Below are 21,936 nucleotides of genomic sequence, written 5' to 3'. Positions count from 1 at the left end.
ATTGAAATGGGGTAGGATGCTCACTTCATTGACCGTCAGTTCCGACGTGCTACCTTAACCGGTATCTTAGATTCTCGTTGCACAACAGGTGACCCCGCTGCACTATACACACTCACACAACAGCTCTCTCGCATAAGCTCACACATGCATCCCACACACTCACACCCACCCTTTTACAGGCTTATATCACATTACACACCCACATATTCACTCGGTCTCCCCTGCACGCACACGTACAAGTTTTTGGGGTGAATTTGTATTTGCAGAAGTACATTTTATTTTGCTCCAAAACTGTATAAATCCATGTAAAATTCTCTAAGTTACACTTTAGAAATAGAATCAGTCGGACCTAACAGTGGAATACGGACAGACTTTAACTTCACACTTTCAATGCATTATCTGAGCTGAGATGGCATCTATTGTCAAAAGCTACCTTGAGAATCTAACTTTAAAAAAGTTTGGGATTTACACATGAAGGAACCAAAACTAACATGATCATTCAAAGATGGAAGACTCAAGCTAAATTTGTTTAACATTACATTCCATGACACTACAATCCTGTTGCTATAAATTCTGTATCATATGATTCCACTCTACAACCACCTGAAGCAGCAGCAGTGCTCGGAAAGCTAGTACCTCCAAATAAATCTGTCGGACTATAACCTCCAACATCAGTACCTCTAAATACTTTCTTTCTAAATGGCTCAATGTCATATAAGTAAGCAAACTATAAATCATCTCATCAATGGTTTTTGTTAGAACCTTGGTTGATTGTTCATTATTTTTGATTCATATTTTTCTCAAGTTTATTTTGAAGCTGAGAATTGAGAGCTGAAAATGACCTTTGGACTGTGAGTAGCAAAAAACAAACAAGCTGTTGCAGATTCTTTGACACCAGGGAAAAGCAGTATGATTAACCGGACAGATCTTTGACCATTGACAATGTCTGTATCTGGGAGTTGGTAATAAAAGCCTGGAAAGGAAGATGATGGTCAAACAGACAGGGTCGGAGGAGCTGGCTTTTTGAACTGGGGCTTTGGACTGTGCTTCAGGGAAGAGGGGTTTGGTTGTTGATGCTACAGAATGAAAATTTGGACAAACTCCCTGCCTAACCACGTACTAGCAGCTACTGTAAGTTCAATGAAAAAAAAACTAAATCTTAGGTGTCTAGAATTACAGATTCTGGGATTGATTATTCAACAAGTCTGGTTAGGAAGCATGGGGGTCAATTTTGAGGGTCCTTGAAGTTTTATTGATACTGTATTACAAATACAAGATATTTTTATTCAACCTGTTCAAGTGGGACTTGAAAATGGGTCTCCTGGCTTAGAGGCAGGGATACTCCCATCACACCACAAGAGCTCTCTGTGCTGCAAATATGAAGGTAGAAAAGCTGATTCAGCTGTCTGCATCCATGTCATAATACTTGTACAGCTCAAAAATAGCTGCAAATAGTTGAATTTGTCTATTCTTTTTGCACAAAGGCTCCAACTAACAGCATTGGAAGTGTAACACTATAAGCAGTTCTAAGATTGCAAACACTTAATATTAGTAGTCACTTGATAGACAGGAAGTGAGTTACGGATGAAAAAAGTTACATCAAACCTTTCACTTTGCACTCAGCAGAACAAAATCACAAGAATAGCAAATCTCAAAGGGAATACCAACATATACTGCATGAGAAGAGGTGCCTTATTGGTTGGCAAGTGAGCTCTGATCAGCAGCAGCATTGCTGGAGATAATGCGCCAGGAAATGACCCCCCCACTTCGAACATTCTGTCCCAAACCCTCCTTTCACCCTCCATCCACAAATGCATCGCCGTTCAAAATCACACTTCAAGTCATCGAGATGTACAGCACGGAAACAGATCCTTCGGTCCAAATTGTCCATGCCGCTCAGATATCCTAACCTAATCTGGTCTCATTTGCCTGTACTTGACCCATATCCTCAAAACACTTCCTATTCATGTACCCATCCAGATGACTTTTAAATGTTGCAATAGTACCAACCCCCACCACTTCCTCTGGCTCCTCATTCCATACAAATACCATCCTCTGTGTGAAAAAGCTGCCCCTTAGGTCCCTTTGATATCTTTCCCTTCCGACCCTAAATAGCAAATCTCAAAGTACTGGACACTCTCTCTCCCCCCACCACCAGGGAAAAGACTTTGCCTATTTATCCTATCCACGCCCTTCATGATTCTGTAAACCTCTATGAAGTCACCCCTCAGCCTCCAACGCTCCAGGGAAAACAGCCCCAGCCTATTCAGCCTCTCCCTTTTGCTCAAATCCTCCAAACCTGGCAACATCCTTGAAAATCTTTTCTGAACCCTTTCAAGTTTCACAACATCCTTCCAACAGGAAGGAGACCAGGATTTCACTCAACATCCCAACAGTGGCCTAACCAACACCCTGTACAGCCGCAACATGACCTCCCAACTCCTGTACTCAATACTCTGACCAATAAAGGAAAGCATACCAAACGCCTTCTTCACCATCCTGCGACTCTACTTTCAAGGAACTATGTACCTGCACTCCAAGGTCTCTTCGCTCAGCAACACTCCCTAGGACCTTACTATTCAGTGTATAAGTCCTCCCAAGATTGCCTTTTCCAATCACATGTATCTAAAGTAAACTCCATCTGACACTCCTCAGTCCCTCTGATCAAGATCCCGTTGTAATGAGGTAATAGTCTTTGCTGTCCACTATACTCCAATTTTGGTGTCACCTGCAAGCTTACTAACTTCTCAATAAAATTGCAGTGTAGTCTTCACATATGATGTCTCAAATCAAGTGCATGCTTGTTTCTGGCTTAGCATGCACTGTCTAACCAAAAATTGCTCACTATTGTTATGCTCCACACAACAAGGATTGAATGCTGGGGGGTGGGGTGATAACAACCATTCACTGGTCTTTCTCGCAATCTCTCAGATTTGCTGCTGATTTTTGCTTCACTCAACTTGTGACCTGCACTTCACTTAATTTTTGTCTGCATCCTGCAGCACGGTCGCACAGTGGTTAGCACTGCTGCCTCGCACTGCCAGGGACCCTGGTTTGATTCTGGTCTCAGGCAACTGCATGTGTGAAGTATGCACATTTTCCCCACATCCTCTGGGTGCTCCGGTTTCCCCTCTCAGTCCAAAGATGTGCAGTCTACGTGAACTGGTTATGCTAAATTGCCCACAGTGTTCAGGGATGTGGAGGTTAGGTGCATTAGTCAGGGGTTAATGTACAGTAAGACAGTAGAGGAATGGGTCAGTGTGGACTTGTTGGGTCCACATGGCCTGTTTGCACATGGCAGAAATTCTATGATTTCCCTTTCATTTTGGGAAGGACAACTTGCAGCATGATCTGTCAGGAAGATATTCAGTATTAAAACCTGGATTTCTTTTATGTGAAGGCCTAACAATCACTCTACCTTTGCTCATTATTACTGTACTACATGCACTCCCAATCCTAACAACCACGTTTCCAGATATTTCCCTCATCGCCCTGTAATCCTTTAAAACACATTACAATTGCTTTGTCATCTGCTGCCCAATTCCAGCACATTTTTTTGACTCCTTGCTTGTTGTACTCACCAAAAGGTAGTCAGTGTCCACCTATCACCTGCTCACATCACTTTTTTATTCTCCATTAACTTGAAGACTGCTGCCCCATCTGGTCCAGTTTGGCATCATTTGCACAATATTTCTAAACTAGTGGTGGGGCTCTTTCACAGGGACTGAGCGCCAAATCAAGGACAGAAATAGAATCATTTTTGGGCAGCGAAGTGAGGTCATATGATGTCAATAACCTGATCCCTTTCACATCACACTTACCATTTCTCGCCTTCTTTCTTCCTCCCGTTCAGCTTCTTTCTCATAGTCTCTTGCTTTCTTCCGTTCCCTTATTTCCCAATTTTTAAGACGCTGAATCAAAAAGCCAAAAAGTAATCAAAATAGTTTGAAATAGTGAAGTTCAGAATTCATACTGTAAAACAATCAAGTCAGAGGAGGGAGTGCAGCTGAATTAATTTTCAAGGGAGCAATGCAAGACTGGATAGTCTTGACTTTAATGCCAGGAATATCACAGGTAAAATGGCTGAGTTAAGGGTGATGACTGGTGCATGGAAGTGAGATATAGTAGCAACAGAGATGTGGTTGAAGGAGGGGCTAGATTGGCAACTGAACATTCCAGGGTATAGAATCTACAACCAAGACAAAAGAGGTGGGGAAAAAAGGGGAGGGGACATTGTATTATTGTATTATTAGTTAAGGAGATAGTTAGTGTAGTAAAGAAGGACAACACCTTGGAGGGAGCATCAAAAAGTGCCCAACGTGTTTCAGCTAGGGTGACAGAAAGGAGTAACAAGCCAGCGCACCATGGATAACCAGAGATATTCAGATGTAATGAGAAAAATAAATCAGGCTTTTTGCAGGTATAAGGGGAACACATGAGTACAGGCAGTACAGAAAACTGCCTGTGGAGCTTAAGAAAGCAATTAGACAAGCAAAGAAGGGATAAGAGAAAGTTCAGACTGGTAAAAACAGGGAACACCCAAGATATTCTACAAGTATATCAATAGGAAAAGAACTAGGGAAAGAGTAGGACCTATTAGCGACCAATTATGGGTAATGCCTAGGAACACTGGTAGAGTATTGAACTAATACTTCACTAGAGAATAGGTGTTTAGGTATGGAACCCAAGGAGATGCTGGAGAAAACTCATTCAGGGTATGGCAAAGTATTGAAGGTGTTAGCAGGCTTAAAACTGAGCATATCTCCTTGTCTGGATGAAATGTGTCCCAGACTGTTGTGGGAGGGAAGTTGGGAAATAGCAGGGGTACGGAACCCAAATTTATAATGCCTGTCTAGCCATGGGAGAGGTGCCAGAGGACTGGGGTTTATTTGGTTCCAATATTTGAGAAGGGTTTAGAGATAGACTAACAACAATGGTAGGGGAAATTTTAGGAAAAAATTCTCAAGGTGAGCATTTATTTTCACTTGGAGGGGTTCGGCTTGATCACAGCTTTGTCAGAGCTAACAAATTTGATTGGATTTTTTGAGGTGAACAGGCATGTAGATGAGGATAGTGCAGTTGATGTAGTTTATATAGAGTTCAGCTAGGTCTCACACAGGAAACTTTTCAAAAAGGCAAATTCACATGAAATACAGGGTGACTTGATCAAGTGGATTCAAAATTGGCTCAGTGGTAGGAAACAGAGAGGATGATGACAGAAGGCTGTTTTTGTGACTGAAAGCCAGTAGCATACCACAGGGTTCTGTGCTGGGTTACCTGTTACTAATTAACATAATATCTGGTCAGCATGTATGAGTTAGACCGAAGGGTCTATTTCCGTGCTGTACATCTCTATGAGTGGGGTTGGTTGGGGGAAGGGGTTGGTGTTGCCAGAGTATGCTTGCAGACAGAGATAGTTCAGATACTTAAGTGAGGTTGAGTGTCTTCAATTAACAGCCATGACAACAGGAAATACTGTAGAACAAAGGGACCTTGACTTGTTTGTCCATAGATCTGAAGGTGGAAGGGCATGTTAGTAGGGTGGTGAAAAAGGCATATGGGATACTTGCCTCCTTCAATCGAGGCACAGATCACAAAATCCAGGAAGTCATGTTGGAGTCGCATCAAACTTTGGCGAGACCACAACAGGAGTACTATATGCAATCCTGGTCACCAATTACAGGAAAAATGTGATTGCACAGGAGACGAAAAATGGAATAGACTTGGGTTGTTTTCATTTGAGCAGAGCAGATTAAGGGGCAATCTGATGTGTACAAGATTATGAGGGGCATGGACAGAGTGGATAAGGAGCAGCTGTTTCCCTTAGTTGAAGGGTCAGTCAAGAGGGTTCAAGGTGAGGGGTGAAACTTTAGTGGGCAGATAGAAGGGATAATCTTTTTACCCAGAAGGTAGCGACAGTCTGAAATGCGCTGCCTGGAAGGATGATAGAGGCAAGTTGCCTCATATCTCTTAAAAAGGTATTTGGATGAGCAATTGGTACATCGTAACACTCAGTTATGAGCCAGTATGGTAAATGGGATGAGATTGAAGGTTAAGTGCTAATATGTCGATGCAGACTCCATAGGCCAAAGGGTTTCTTTTACGCTATGTGACTATGAAATTAATTTGTATAAGGCAAGTGCGCTCGAGCATGCTGTACATATCCTTAACTGACTCAGCCATGCTTTGGCAGAAACAAACCATGAATGCAAAATTGAAGAAAAGGGTGGGCATTGTGTGTCAACTTTTGTTCTGTTCTGGAACGAAGGATGACTCCAAGAAAACGAACTATTTCCAAGATCCAATACAGCACAACCAAACAACGCGAACCCAACACTCAAACGAAGGAAAAATACTATGTATACTGAAAATCTGAAACAAACATAATGCTGGAGAAGCCCAGCAGGTCAGCAGCCTATGTGGTGGGAGAAACAGATTTGAAGATTGAGGAGTCATTACAGATTTGGAACTCGCTCAGTTTCTCCCTCCAGCTTTCTGATTATTCCTACAATTTCGCCTAAAATCTAAATTTTTACTACACTAAGGCCAATTTGTAATTTTCACAAAAGACTTCCTTTGGCCTTTCAAAAGTTACCTCTTGGTAAGCGTTCTCCTTCTCACGAAGCTTCCGCTCAAGTTTCCGACGTTCATACATTTCTTCCTCATCTTCTTCTCGGTCCCTTTTCTTCTCCTTTTCTCGACTTTTCTCTCTGCAAACATCAATGAAACAGTTTTGGCTGTACAGACTCGACAGGTGAAATTGCTCTACTGTATTCTACGAAACAATGATTCTAATATAAGCAACTGATTTTAACAGGTTCTCCTTTAAAATACTATGATAATAAAACAGAGTTCTTTTGACAGCCCTCATGGTCAAAAAACCTGAAACATTCATTACAGGAGATGACAAACAGCATCAAATTATAAACAGCAGGAAGGAAAACTCAACTAAGTCCAGACAAGCTTCTTGTTTCCCCTTCATTCCCCCTGAGGTTTTATTGGTATATCTAATGATACAGCTTGTCTGCACAACATGAACTTGCTCCCAAATTACTTACACGAAAATCTGGTAAACTTTACAGCTATTATACAGAGAAAGTAGTGGATGATGACGGGTGCCCATGGCATCATATCTTAATCAGAAACATAAAAATAAAACAAGCAGGGCAGGAGTCGGCCAACAATTACATCAGAGATAAGGGTAAGCAAAATAATTACAAGAACTGGAAAAGAAAATTTCTATATAGTTAACTAATTTCCCAAAATCATCAGTACAAACCTAGATCTACTACGATCCTTGCTTCTTTCCCGATCCCGGCTTCTTTCTCTTTCTTTATCCCGTTCTCGCTCTCTTTCGCGGTCTCGCTCCCGTTCCTTGTCCTTAGTTCTTTCACGATCACGGTCACGGTCACGGTCTCTATCTCGTTCCCGCTCTCTTTCCCGTTCACGCTCTCTCTCTCTTTCACGTTCACGCTCACGTTCTCGCTCCCTCTCCTTTTCTTTCTCACGTTCTTTCTCTCTCTCGCGCCTTTCTCTTTCGCGTTCACGTTCTTTTTCTCGGTCTCTTCTTTCTTTTTCAACTTCTTGTCTTTCTTTTTCCCTTCTTCCCTTTTCTTCTTCTAGCTTCTAAAAATTAACAAAACAATTCTTACCCATTAGAGGGAATATTTAAAATATGAATTACAATGCTTTAAAGAAGAGTACATAAATCACAAAATCATACTTATTGTACACACAAAATGCAAGTTGATAGAACCTGCTAACTTTAGGAAGGCATGGTACAGTTTAGATGATCAATTACAATACTGATAAAACATTTATATTTTAACTAAAACTTTACAGTCCAGAATTCCTACAAGTAAATGGAAACATCAACAGACTACAATCCATCCTTGGAAGTGAATTGACTTACAGTGGTCTGCTAGGACTTGAACCGTCAAGACTGGATTAACATTGCCTATAAGCTATGTGTCTGGGAAGAGCAAGTAAATTGTTCACAAGTAATAGAACGACCAAGCTGTCAGCACCAGCAGATGCCAATGCTTTAAAAGAATCAACTTTAACAAATTTTGTTACATACAATATATCATTTCTCTCGCATTATTAAACATGACAAACTTTTAAAAATGTCAATATCCAACAATTCAAAAGTATTAAATAATTGTAAACACAAATTCTTACCTCAAGGCTCTTGCTGTTGATCGGTCACCAATGACTCGCAAATCAGCAGACAATCGTGAAAAGAAAGCTTTTACGATACATCAATTTATCCAACCACCACTGGGCAGTGCCAAAGCACTTCAATAAAATCACCACTACCCATTGCTGAATATACTGATGTAACCGCCATAATTAATGTTGAAAGCGATGCAAAAATATGTTTAACAAAGACTAAAAATTAATTAAGTGTAGAAGGACAATCTAGCCTATGCTAAATTATGAAGATGCAAAGGATTAGGGCAAATATTGATGCTGTTAACTTTCAACTCGAATTATTCTAAATTGTTAATGCAACTAATGTGTTAAATTAAACAATATCACCCATATAGAAAGCACAAACATGCAGGAATATTGTGATAAAAGCAACACAAAATTACAAGGGGCTATTCCTAGATGTGATGGGCAATTAATTCAAGTGTAACAAAATATTCCGATTTATATGAACTTACCTCTGCATTTTACTAAATGCTAATATTTTGGTATCAAGTAACAATATATTCTGCTACATACTTACAAAACTCTGATATCCCTCTTAGCTGAGTAGGTTATACTAGGATAAAGAAATATAAAAAGGCGGGCTTCAAGCTCTAGCTCTCCATACCTTTGAATATTTTGTTAAATTCCTCGGGTTTTCAATGCATGTAATAATCCTTCAATTTTCATTTAAACTAGTAAAAGAAATTACGATTAACTTAACTAATTGAGCATTTTTGTTTTATACTACAAAAGATCAAAGTTGCTTCAACATTAATGTGGCCTCTTATGAGAAATTATTGTAGTTGTAAAGGAAGCAGTTTAAATGTAAACATTTAAAACATCTATGATTTTGACACAGCAAATGCAAAATAATGGCAAAGGAAAGGGTAAAGGGCAAAGATAAGCTGGTTGGGTCTTACCTCATATTCTTCAGACTCATCAGTGCTCTAAATGGACACCCCCTGTTAAACTGAACATCTGACAGCAACAGTCTAAAAGACTGCAGCAAATACATTACAATATAAAAGAATCAAAACATGCAAAGGTTGACTGTGCAAGTATTAAAACATCCCAATATTCAAAATGATTGCATTAAACTGCAAGCACTGAAATAAAGAGTTTTTTCAAGATGATTGTAATTAGCTAGACTTTAAGGAATGACCAGTTACACCTTTGCATATTTCTAAGGGGGCATCCATGAATTTTATAAAAAAGAAACTGAAGCTCATACTTACATCCTATCCATGCATTTTCACAAGTTCTGAGTTCATCTTGCTTTAGTCACCATATGATCTCTATCATAATGGTGGGGGTCAATGAATAGATTAGCTTTAAGGGCATGTACATTATTCCATGCATGTTATATGGTACCTGTTTTGGATTTCCCCTTGCCCTAGCTGCTGCTTCAATATTCAAATATATGCCTACAATTCAAAAGTACTACATAACACCACTAACTTTTCCACTAGCCAACTTTTGGGCAGGACTCTATACTTTACTCTCCCTTCCCAAATTTTCTTTAACTTAACAATTTCTAGATTTGACTCTTGTAGTATGAAGTTTGGTTACTAAATGCACTAGAAGCAATAGTAAACTCAATGTATTAAAAGACACAATTAACCACTAGTCTATCAAGTGATACTCAAACTAACACTGACTAAATAAAACATAAGAAATTTAGCACCCACCCACTTCCCCACCCCCCAAAGAACTGATTTCTAGTATTTCTGAAAGAAAAAAAATCAGATTATACGTGCAAGTATTGATCATGGTTTAATTTATTGTCTACTGCCTTGTAATTCAAACTTAAAGTGGGCCAAATGTAACATCCATCCAAAAAAAATAAGGTTGCAAAGGTAAAATTCTGATTGCTTCAATTAAACTAAGAAAAGCTACTTTCAGCAACTAATGAACTATCAGCTTTCTAAAAAAAGTGCAAGTATGTGTAGTTTTTGTGCTCACATTTGTAGAAATAGTGAATTATGGTACTACCTTGTGAGTATCTCTGAATTTGCTAATTTCTCGAGAAATTAGGTCTCTTTTGTCCTCTTCCATCTCCATTGCACTTATGTCATCCTGAAGAATAAAACATGGCTGTCACCAAAATATATTGTTCTCTTTATTATGCCAGTGATACATTTGAAATTAAAAAAAATGCAGGACACTAACAACATGACATCCATAAGGATAAAGATTCAGTGCAAGTTTGGGGGAGGGATCCTTCACCGGATATGGAAAGAACAGTCAATCAAGCAAATTTTCTGGATCAAGAAAATGAAGATACACTTCAAATTATATAGTATCTTTCAAGACCTTCAGATGTGATCAAATGCTTGACAATTAATGATGTCCGTCTGAAGTTTGCTTAGAAAGTAGGGACAACGGAGGTATCAAAGCAAGGTCACACAAAAAGCAGGAGAAAATGAGGACTGCAGATGCTGAAAAATGTGTTGCTGGAAAAGCGCAGCAGGTCAGGCAGCATCCAAGGAGCAGGAGAATCGACGTTTCGGGCATAAGTCCTTCTTCAGGAATGAGGAGGGTGTGCCAAGCAGGCGAAGATAAAAGGTAGGGAGGAGGGACTTGGGGGAGGGGCGTTGGGAATGCGATAGGTGGAAGAAGGTTAAGGTGAGGGTGATAACATGGAGAAGGGGTGGAGGCGGAGAGGTCGGGAAGAAGATTGCAGGTCAAGAAGGCGGTGCTGAGTCCGAGGGTTGGGACTGAGATAAGGTGGGGGGGGGGGGGGGGGAAAGAGGGGAAATGAGGAAGCTGGACAAAACTGCATTGCATTAGTCAGGGGTAAATATAGGGTAGGGGAACGGGTCTGGGTGGATTACTCTTCAGAAGTTCAGTGAAGACTTGTTGGGCTGAAGGGCCTCGACTCGACTCGACTCGACTCGACTCATCCCTGAACACTCATGGGAAATTTTGCAGGTGTTTGAAGAATAAACAGGGGAGCATTTTGCTTGCAAGACCTCATGAAGGAGGTAGCTTGAGAAATTGTGGATGCGTTGATGATTATTTTCCAGAGTGCAATAGATTCGGGATCAGTTCCTGCGGATTGGAGGGTGGCTAATGTTGTACCACTTTTTAAGAAAGGCGGGAGAGAGAAAGCAGGAAATTATAGACCAGTTAGTCTGACCTCAGTGATGGGAAAGATGCTGCAGTCTATCATAAAGGATGAAATTACAACACATCTGGATAGTAGTAACAGGATAGGTCAGAGTCAGCATGGATTTATGAAGGGGAAATCATGCTTGACTAATCTTCTGGAATTTTTTGAGGATGTAACTCTGAAGATGGACGAGGGAGATCCAGTAGATGTAATGTACCTGGACTTTCAGAAAGCTTTTGATAAAGTCTAACATAGGAGGTTAGTGAGCAAAATTAGGGTGCATGGTATTGGGGGAAAAGGTACAAACTTGGACTGAAAGTTGGTTGGTTGATAGGAAACAAAGTAGTGATAAACGGCTCCATTTCGGAATGGCAGGCATTGACCAGTGGGGTACCGCAGGGATCAGTGCTGGGACCACAGCTTTTTACAATATATGTTAATGATATACAAGATGGTATTAGTAATAACATTAGCAAATTTGCTGATGATACTAAGCTGGGTGGCAGGGCGAAATGTGAGGAGAATGTTAGGAGATTACAGAGTGACCTGGACAGGTTAGGTGAGTGGTCAGATGCATGGCAGATGCAGTTTAATGTGGATAAATGTATGGTTATCCACTTTGGTGGCAAGAACAGGAAGGCAGATTACTACCTAAATGGAATCAATTTAGGTTAAGGGGCAGTACAAAGAGATCTGGGTGTTCTTGTACACCAGTCAATGAAGGTAAGCATGCAGGTACAGCAGGTAGTGAAGGCGGCTAATAGCATGCTGGCCTTCATAACAAGAGGGATTGAGTATAGAAGCAAAGAGGTTCTTCTGCAGCTGTACAGGTCCCTGGTGAGACCACACCTGGAGTACTGTGCGCAGTTCTGGTCTCCAAATTTGAAAAAGACATTCTGGCTATTGAGGAAATGCAGCGTAGGTTCACGAGGTCAATTCCTGGAATGGCAGGACTACCTTAACGCTGAAAGACTGGAGCGACTGGGCTTGTATACCCTTGAGTTTAGAAGACTGAGAGGGGATCTGATTGAGACATAAGATTATGAAAGGATTGGACACTCTGCAGGCAGGAAACATGTTTCCGCTGATGGGCGAGTGCCAAACCAGAGGACACAGCTTAAAAATACGGGGTAGACCATTTAGGACAGAGATGAGGAGAAACTTCTTCAACCAGAGAGTGGTGGCTGTGTGGAATGCTCTGCCCCAGAGGGCAGTGGAGGCCCAGTCTCTGGATTCATTTAAGAAAGAGAGTTAGATAGAGCTCTCAAGGATAGTGGAATCAAGGGTTATGGAGATAAGGCAGGAACAGGATACTGATTAAGGATGATCAGCCATGGTGGTGCAGGCTCGAAGGGCAGAATGGCCTACTCCTGAACCTATTGTCTATCCTTTTTTCTACCTAAGCTGTCAGTACCAATATGTATGGCAATGTCTTATATGTTTGCTCTCCCCCTTCAGAATACCTTCCAGAGACATCCCTGACCTTGGGGCAGCAGGCAGGCAACATACCATCCCAGAATCTCTTCTGCAGGCAGAGATAACTGTTTTCCTTACACATGAATCCCCTACCACTACAACCTTGCCATTCATCATCCTCCCCTCCTGTGCAGCAGATCCATGCATAGTGCCATGAGGTTGGCTACCACAGCTTTCACTTGCACACAGTCATCTCTCCTAATAATATCCAAAACAGTAAGTCTGTCAGAAAGGAGGTTGACCACAGGTGAGTCCTCCACTACCTACTTTCCTCTATTCTGCCTGGTAGCCAACAATGCCCTTTCTGCCTGCTCAATTTGCACCTGTGGGATGATTATGTCACTGACTGTAGTATCCACAACACGGATGTTCCACAGTGAACTCACCAGAAGTTCCAGCTCTGAAATGTGATTTGCCAGTAGCAGCAACTAGACACACCTCCTGCACGTGTGCTCATCAGGAACAACTGGAGCTGGCTTTGCAGGATATCACAGGTGTGAACTCTGCTGCCGTGGCCTTCCTTTAAGCCCTTTACTCAGCTTTTTAAGAACAGTTATGCTTATGTAAGAATACTATTAACATACTTTCATTTCCCTGCTTGGCTTATGTTTATTATATTAGCACTGCAATTACTTATTTCTGTTGTTTCTTAGTTAATACCTTCTACCAAATAAACACTTACGAAAATCATGCACCAATCAACACACCAATTTTCTGTGATGTCACTGTTTCCACTTGTTTTCTCCAATCAGTAGACACCTGAAGCTGCAGATTTTAAACCATGACTCCCCTCCCTCTGCTTAGTTAAAGCTGAAGAATACAGCCTTACAAAGCATGAACCACACAAAGTGAAAAGCATCTCTTCCCCTCTGCATTCCCACAGAGCTCCAAATTCCCAAACACACAGATGCACTTGGGTTATGTCTCACTTATGATGTGTTCCCTCTCAACTGTTTGTACGAAGCTACCTTTTTTCTTCACATGATGAGACCGTGACAGGGAAGGTTAGCATTTGCATTCCATTCAAAACTGTTCTGTTAAACTTAACCCAAGTAGCTTGGTCAGTCCGCTCAGAGGCCAATTAAGAATCAAAAGACATCACTGTCTGTCTGGAGTCACATTCAAAGCCAATCCAGAAATCAACGCCAGATTCACTTCCACAAAGGACAATGGATAGTTAAGGTGGTAAAGATGAAAAGTTGATGCTTCCCTTCACTGAGCATGGCACTGAACACAAAAGCAGGTACATTTGGTCTCAGACATTCGATATACACAGTTCTGATAACCGCATCAGAGGAAGTGCAGAATTGCTTGAGAGAATGCAGAGGAGATTTACAAGAATGCTGCCTACCAGCATGAAGAAAAGTCACATAGGCTCAGATTGTTCTGTGAAAGACAAAGGAGGTGGAGTGATGACTTACTGAGGTGTACAAAATAATTCAGGGCTTGGATACAAAAGACACGGAAGTTTATTTCCTCTTACAGAGAGGTTTAATACTTGGGGCACAAATTTAAGGTTATTAGTAGAGTTAGATGGAACGTGAGGAAAGACTTTTTCACCAAGAGGATCGAGGGTATCTAGAATTCATTGTCTAGTTTAGTAGTCGAGGTAGAGAGCCTCAAATCATTTCAGAGGACTGTCCCTGAAACATTATAACCTACAAGGCAACAGACCAATTATTATAAGGAGGTACTAGAATTTTCTGCTGTTCCAAGAACGTGATCAGACTAGTTTGGGTACAAAGACTATGAGGAAAAAAAATTGAACAGGATATCATTGATTACTTAGGAACAGGAGAACTTTAATGGTGGGGGTGGAAAGAAGAGAGAGAGAGAGAGGGAGGAGGTGGAAGGGGAGTGTGGCGGGACACAGTAAACGAGCGAGGGCATAGTGCAGAGACAGAAGAGTAGCAAAGCATAGCGTGGAATAGAATCCGTACAGTGTGGAAACAGGCTGTCCACTCCACAATAACACATTCCCCTACCCTCTCCTCCTATATTTACCCCTGACTAATGCACCTAACCTACACGTCCCTGATCACTATGGGCAATTTAGCATGGCCAATTCACCTAATGTGCATATTTTTGGATTGTGGGAGGAAAGCAGAGCACTCAAAGGAAACCTACGCAGACATAGGGAGAATGTGCAAACTCCACACAGTCATCTGAGGTTGGAACTGAACCCAGGTCTGAGAGACAGCATTGCTCACCACTGAGCCACCATGCCCTGGCAATTATGTGGAGTCTGAGATAGTGGTGCCAGAAGGATCTAATTACTATCGTAGAGAGGTTAATTGCATCAAGAGTTCAACCATAGAAGGAAAATTGGGAAGCAATGTTTGCACCCAGAAGGCATTGGGTCCTGGAACTCAGCCTGAAAGGGTCAGAGACACAGAAGCCTCATCACATTTCAAAAGCACTTAGACATAAACTTGAAATGGAATTACCTACAAAGCTGTGAACCTCCTGTTAGCAAGTGAGAATTCCAGAAAAATCATCTTTCTGCCCAAAAGAGTTAAGATGGAATGAATTAATTAAACATTCATCATTTATGTAACACAAATAAATACCTCCTCTTTCTTTTCCTTTTTCTTCTTTTTGGGATGTGCATCTTGATCTTGAGAAGGTGCATTTAATTCACTGGAGTACTCTCTTATTAGTCCTTCAATTGCTCCTTTCACAATCTGATCTCTTCTCTTGGTATCCTCATCTACAACATCATCTGTTGAATCTTCCGTTTTTGTATCCTTCAGGGTGTAATCAGATTAAAATGAGACATCAAGGGCTGTTCAAAAACACCAAACAGCTTGTAGCTGAGTAACTCCCAGCTGAAACAAACGTCACTTCACCGACGTTTCAGCGATATTAAGACTTGCCAGCACACAATTACAATTCAACAGGCAAAATTTTGTCCTTCTGTTATGATCAACAATGTGATCCAGAAGATTTTTAATTGAGGTTGACCCATTTTGCTCTCAAGATCCATCAAACTAATTGGAAAGCTCATATATATGCAACGTATTTATTCTTTCAGTAAATTTGTTGATCTCTAAAACAACCCGATTTTGAATTTCTTTCACAGGATGTAGTCTGATGGCCGTTGGGATGAAGCAGCGTGGTCTGAAACCTTGTCAAAGAGGCCACTGATCCAGTGAAAAAGTCATTTAAAATACAGGAAAAGTAACCTATTCAACAATAAAAACCACGACAGCACAAATCGGATGTTGGAAACCAAAACACATTGAATGCTGCAGAATAATAAATTCAAATTTGTCCCTGCTCTGTCCCACTGGGATATCAAAGTAGAGTCACAGATATACACCATGGAAACAGACCCTTCGCTCCAATTCATTCATGCTGACCAGATATCCTAAATTAATCAAGTCCCATTTGCCAGCACCTAGCCTACATCCCTTCCTATTACACATCAAAATGCCTTTTAAATGCTGTAATTGTCCCAACTTCCACCACTTCCTCATTCCATACACACACCCACCCTCTGCATGAAAAAGTTCTCCCTTAGGTCTCTTATATCTTTCCCCTCTCACTCTAAACCTACACCCTCTAGTTTTGCATTCCTTTACCCTGGGGAAAATACCTAGTCTATTTACTCTACCCATACCCCTGACGATTTTATAAACCTCCATAAGGTGACAACTCAGCCTGCAACGCTCCAGGGAAAAGTCAGCTCCAGCCTATTCAGCCTTCCACTATAGCTCAAACCCCGCAGCCCTGGCAACATTCTTTTCTGAACCCTTTAAAGTTTCATAACAGAATTCCTATAGTAGATAGGCCAAAATTGCATTGAGCATTCCAAAGGTTGCCTACCCAATGTCCTGTATAGCCGCAGCACGACTGCCCAACTCCTATATTCAATGCACTGAACAAACATTTTCTTCACTATCCTACTGCAAACCCACTTTCAAGGAACTTTCAACCCGCACTCCAAGGTTTCTTTATTTAGCAACACTCCCCAGGACCTTACTAATAAGAGCACAAGTCCTGCCCTGATTTTCCTTGCCAAAATGCAGCACCTCATATTTAATTTGATTAGATCGATTTATTGACATATATACAAAAGTACAGTGAAAAGCTTTGTGTACGAGACGTACACACGATCATAGTTAAAAATCACACAACACCAGGTTATAGTCCAACACGTTTAATTGAAAGCACTAGCTTTTGTAGCACTGCTCCTTCATCAGGTGGTTGCGGCTCCGAAAGCTAGTGCTTCCTATTAAACCTGTTGGACTATAACCTGGTGTTGTGTGATTTTTAACTTTGTACACCCAGTCCAACACCAGCATCTCCAAATCATGACACAGGTTATAGTAAGCAGGGATGCACAGATCGCGAAAGACTTAGACAAACATTACATTGCACAGGGCATGTGCTAGGTGAGATCAACACGAGCAAGATCAGCATGATGGGAGGCTGGCTCGACCATGCATCAATCTAATAATGGCAGGGAAAAAGCAGTTCCTGACCCTACTAGTGTCCTCAGGCTTCTGCATTTTCTGCCTAATGGAAGAGGTTGTAGATCATTATCAGCATGTGATGGGTCTTTGATGTTGGCAACCTTCCCAGGACAGCCAGCCATGCAAATGGAGTCCCTGAATGGAGGGCTGACTTCCATGATGTTCTGGGGCTATGCACCCCACGTTCTGCAGTTTTGTATAGGCCTGGCCAGAGCAGTTGCCATACCAGACAATTAAGCATCCAGACAGCAAACTTTCAATAGTTCATCTGTCAAAGTCAGGGAGGGTTCTTGTTGACATGCCAAATTTGCTGAACCACCTGAGGAACAGACTGTGTTGTCGTGCCTTCTTGACTGCCACATCTATATCAGAAGTTCTGGATAGGTTGTCAATTATCTTCACTGCAAGGTACCAGACGCTCTCCATCCTCTCAACCATTGTTCTGTTGATGTGGATAGGGGCATGTTCTCCTCCTTTCTTATTGAAGTCAATGATCAGTTCTTTAGTTTAGCCAATATTGAGAGAGGTTGTTCTCATTGCACCGCATTACCAAGCCCTCTATTTCTCTTCTCTATTTTGATGTGTCGATAGATATCTGTCCTACTATGGTGATGTCATCAAACTTGTAGATAGCATTCGTTTGGAACTTGGCAACACAGTCGTAGTACAGGGAGTGCAGATTGAGGACACGCCCTTGCGTGGCTCCAGTGTGGAGTGTTATTGTAGAGGAGGTGTAGTTACCTATCCTCTCTGATTGCGGTCGATGGGTAAAAGGCTGATGTTTTAGTTGCAGAGGGCGGAGCCAAGACCAAGGTCAGAGAGTTTTGAGCTCAGTCTGGAAGGAATAATGGTGTTCAAGATGCAGCTGTAGCTGTAGTCAATGAGCAGGAGTCTGATGCCCTTGTTGCCCAGGATGTTCCAGGGAAAAGTGTACGGCTAGGATATGACAACCAGTGAGAACCTGTTGTTATGTAGGTAGGAAAACTGTAGGGGATTGAGGCAGGCAGGGAGACTAGGGTTGATCTGGGCCACGTGGAACCTCTTGAAGCAGTACACAATTTTGAGGTCAGAGCTGTTGGACAGTAGTCATTAAAGCACACGGCATGTACTTTCTTCAGTATGAGGAGGATGGTGGTCTTCTTGAAGCAGCTGGGGACTTGGGCTTGTAAGAGGGAAAAAGTTTGAAGATGTCGGTGAATACCTCCACCAGTTGGTCGACACAGGATCTGAGTGCTCAGCTGGGGACACTATCTGGGCCTGTCTGTTTCCTTGGGTTGACTCAGAGGAAGACCGATCTGACATTTGCAGTGACCAAGGGGAATGGTGTATCTGGGGTTGTCGGACAGGCATTACTGCATCACTGGCATTCTGGTCAAACCAAGCACAGACAGCATTGAGTGCGTCAGGCAGTGATGTGTCTTTGTCCGTCATCTTGCTCTGCTTCATCTATCTAAAATAAAAACATTTGCCACTCCTTGGCCCATCTCAAATTCCCATTTTACTCTGACATTAAATTCTTTGCTCTTTATGACATCAATTTTGGTTTCATCTGCAAACTTACTAACCATACCTCTCATGTTCACATCAAAATCATTTATATAAACAACACAAAGCAGTGGACCTGCACTAATCCTTGTGACACACCGCTGGTCACAGACCTCCAGTTTAAAAAGCAATCCTCCACCATCACTGTCTCCTATCTTTGAGCTAATTCTGTAAGCAAATGGCTAGTTCTCCCTGTACTCCATGTGATCTAACCTTACTAAGCAGTTGACCAGTAGGAACCTTGTTGAACACCTTACTGAAGTCCACGTGGATTACATCCACCGCTTTCATCAACCTTCTTCATATTTCTTCAAAAACCTCAAGTTCGAGAGAGCATAGTCAGCCTCTCCCTAATTTTCCATACACAAAACCATGCAGACAATCAATCCTTGCATTTACAAATACATGCAACTCCTTTCCCTCATGGTGCCCTCCAAAGGCTTGCCCACCACTGATGCCTGGTGCATTGGTCTATAGTTCCCTGGCTTTTCTTTATCACCTTTGTTAAGCAATGGCACCACGTTAGCCAACCTCTAACCTTCCGGCACCTCACCTGTAGCTATCAAAAACACAAATATCTTAGTAAGGGTCCCAGAAATCTCTTCCCTCGTTTCCAACAAATTTCTGGGGTATACTTGATCAGGTGCCAGGAATTTATCCACATTTATGCATTTAAGAAATCCAAGACCAACACCTCTAATATGGACACTTCAAGATATCGCTGTTTATTTCCCTAAGTTGTCGAACTTCGTAGCACCAGGAGTAATCCTAATATCACTACAAAGGACCTACATTTTAATTTCCTGCCTAACTTCCTATATTTTTGCCTCAGAACCTCCTCCTTTTCTCTGCCTATGTCACAAAACTAATTTTTTTAAAACAAACGACCTCTTGGAAGTCATAAGTCTACACAGCTGGGTAATATTCTTCCTCCCTTGCGAACTCCACCCCAAGTAAAATGTTCTTCAGTATTAATTCGTGGAGTAAAGGATTTGAGTTCCAACCTCAAAACAGGTCCATTTTGTAATGACCCATTTCTTTCATTTGGTAAGTAATGTTCAATTTACCTTCTCTCAAGCTTCCAAATTTCTTTCCTTCGTAAGAGCTTATTTGCTTTTACTGGCTAAAAGACACTGATTTATTATGGCTAACCAATAGCAGCAAAAAGTCGGACTCAATTCATTGAAAACAAGTTCTTATTCTTTCAATGCCAATTAAACATTAACTGACAACTGCAAGTCAGTGGTTATATTTTACTTGAAATGTAGATAGTATTTCGAATTTGCAACAATAAAACTGTTCAGATATTTATCTGAATGTAACATACCCCATTGACTCCCTTTTTTTTGGCCTTCCACTCATCCAGTTGGGCTTTGGTCTTCGCATCCACCTTTACAAGTAGTTTCTTGTCTCCCACTTGAAGCTCATGCAATAACCTTAAAGCACGTAGTGTGGATTCGGGTTCTTTGTATTCGCAAAAACCAAATGCTACCAAAGTAATGACATGTTTACAAAAATGACATATGACAACATTGGATTTTAAAACGGTTAAAATTAATAAATTTTTGTGCTTGATTATTTGCCTGCTTTACGAGTCTATGAAGAACAGCCAGTAGTTAGCACTGCTGTCTTACAGCATCAGTGCTAGCTGGAATCTCCAAGTCAATTTCAGCATTGGGGACTGTATGGAGCTTGCATGTTCTCCCTGTCTGAATGGGTTCTCACTGGATGCTCCAGTTTCCTCCCACAGTACAAAGATGTGCAGGTTAAGTGGAGTGGCCACGTTAAAAATTGCCTAGTAGGCTCCAGGGACATGTAGGTTAATCATGGTTAAAAACCCAGTTATGAGGATAGGATAGGGAAGTGCGTGCACGCTCATGTTCTTCAGAGGGTCGCTGCAGACCTGGTGGGCCTATTGGCCTCTTTCTGCACTGTAGGGATTCTATGATTCTGAGGATAAAAAAGTAAACTTGACATTTTTGCAAAGAACAATATTCCTAAAAGGCAAACGAAAAAATACACTTCATGTTAACTATCCAACATTGCTGTATTTGGATGCTAAACAGATAAACTTCATCTCTTAAGAAATATAAAGTACGGTATGAACCTTCAAAATACATCATTTTAATCCCTTCTTTTTCAGCACCATTTAAGTGGTTCTGGTTTGACCTGATCTTTTTCCAATTACCCCATAATCATTCTTTTAAAATCCCCTGGACTCGTTTTCATCTCTTCTAATATTGCCAGGGTCTGAAGAAAGAGGAAGGGGAATAAATCTTGCTGAGCCGAACACGAGAAACTCTTCTTTACTCATCTCTTCCTATATCCTCAAGATGCTCAAGCCACTTTATAACAAACCTTTACTAATCCCTGCCGTCCCCAAACATCATCTACATAAATACCGCAGATGCAAGAATTACAGAAAAGAGCTAATGAGTCACTTCTATCATCCAAATGTAGAGAGAGTTAGTTAGGAAAAACAGGGGAGATCTTAAGGGAATAACAGGTCCACAGTTAATATTAAGCATATCCAAAATGGATTTCATAAACAGAGTAAAATCAAGACTAGGCGGACAAATTAAGATGACGTGGCTTGGGTATCCAATGAGTACTAGGACAAGTTTTTATGACAGAACACTGCCAATGTCACAGAAAGGACAAGGTACTTTGAGAACATGCTAAGTCATAGAAACCAAAAGCAGGTGCTAGTTAAACAGTAAGTTGCAGTCAAAAGTAGCAAGTCACCTGTGGTTACTGAGGCAAAAATGGATTGTGATTGCATAAACTCTGCCAGTAATCTTTCACTCCTGCTTTGACATGAATGCAGTACGAGAACATCAGAGCATTGCAAATGCTAAAATAAAACAAAAAATGAAGGTACTGGAGATCTGAAACAAATACAGAAACTGCTGCAAAACCTCAGTCGGTCCAACAGCATTTGTGGAGAGAAAACAGAATTAGTGTTTTGAATCCAGTGAGCCTTTGTCAGAACTGGATATAGCTAAAAAATAAAATGGAAATAAGAGGGTGGTTTCAGCAAGCAGATAGGTGAAGACCAGAACACAAGTGAGAGAAGACAGGAGCAAAGCCAAGAGTGAGAGAAGACAGAAGCAAACAAAGGGACAGCAA

At 41.3% G+C, this 21,936-nt stretch overlaps 1 protein-coding gene across 4 annotated transcripts in view; it reads right to left on the bottom strand.

Annotated features, from left to right (window-relative positions):
• Window positions 1–21,936, bottom strand: part of LOC140476621 (RNA-binding protein 25-like) — a 93,423-nt gene that overhangs the window by 17,106 nt on the left and 54,381 nt on the right. For all 4 annotated transcript variants that reach the window (XM_072569507.1, XM_072569505.1, XM_072569506.1 and 1 more), the window contains exons 7-12: window positions 20,135–20,295; window positions 15,355–15,531; window positions 10,189–10,272; window positions 7,280–7,626; window positions 6,596–6,710; window positions 3,822–3,911 (exon numbers count right to left, since the gene is read on the bottom strand). In XM_072569507.1, coding sequence (XP_072425608.1) covers window positions 3,822–3,911; window positions 6,596–6,710; window positions 7,280–7,626; window positions 10,189–10,272; window positions 15,355–15,531; window positions 20,135–20,295 — 974 coding nt within the window. The remainder of the gene's footprint in view (window positions 1–3,821; window positions 3,912–6,595; window positions 6,711–7,279; window positions 7,627–10,188; window positions 10,273–15,354; window positions 15,532–20,134; window positions 20,296–21,936) is intronic.

The sequence above is a fragment of the Chiloscyllium punctatum genome, chromosome 4 (assembly GCF_047496795.1).
Source record: "Chiloscyllium punctatum isolate Juve2018m chromosome 4, sChiPun1.3, whole genome shotgun sequence".
NCBI lineage: Eukaryota > Metazoa > Chordata > Chondrichthyes > Orectolobiformes > Hemiscylliidae > Chiloscyllium > Chiloscyllium punctatum.
This window is presented reverse-complemented; position numbering and strand designations above follow the sequence as displayed.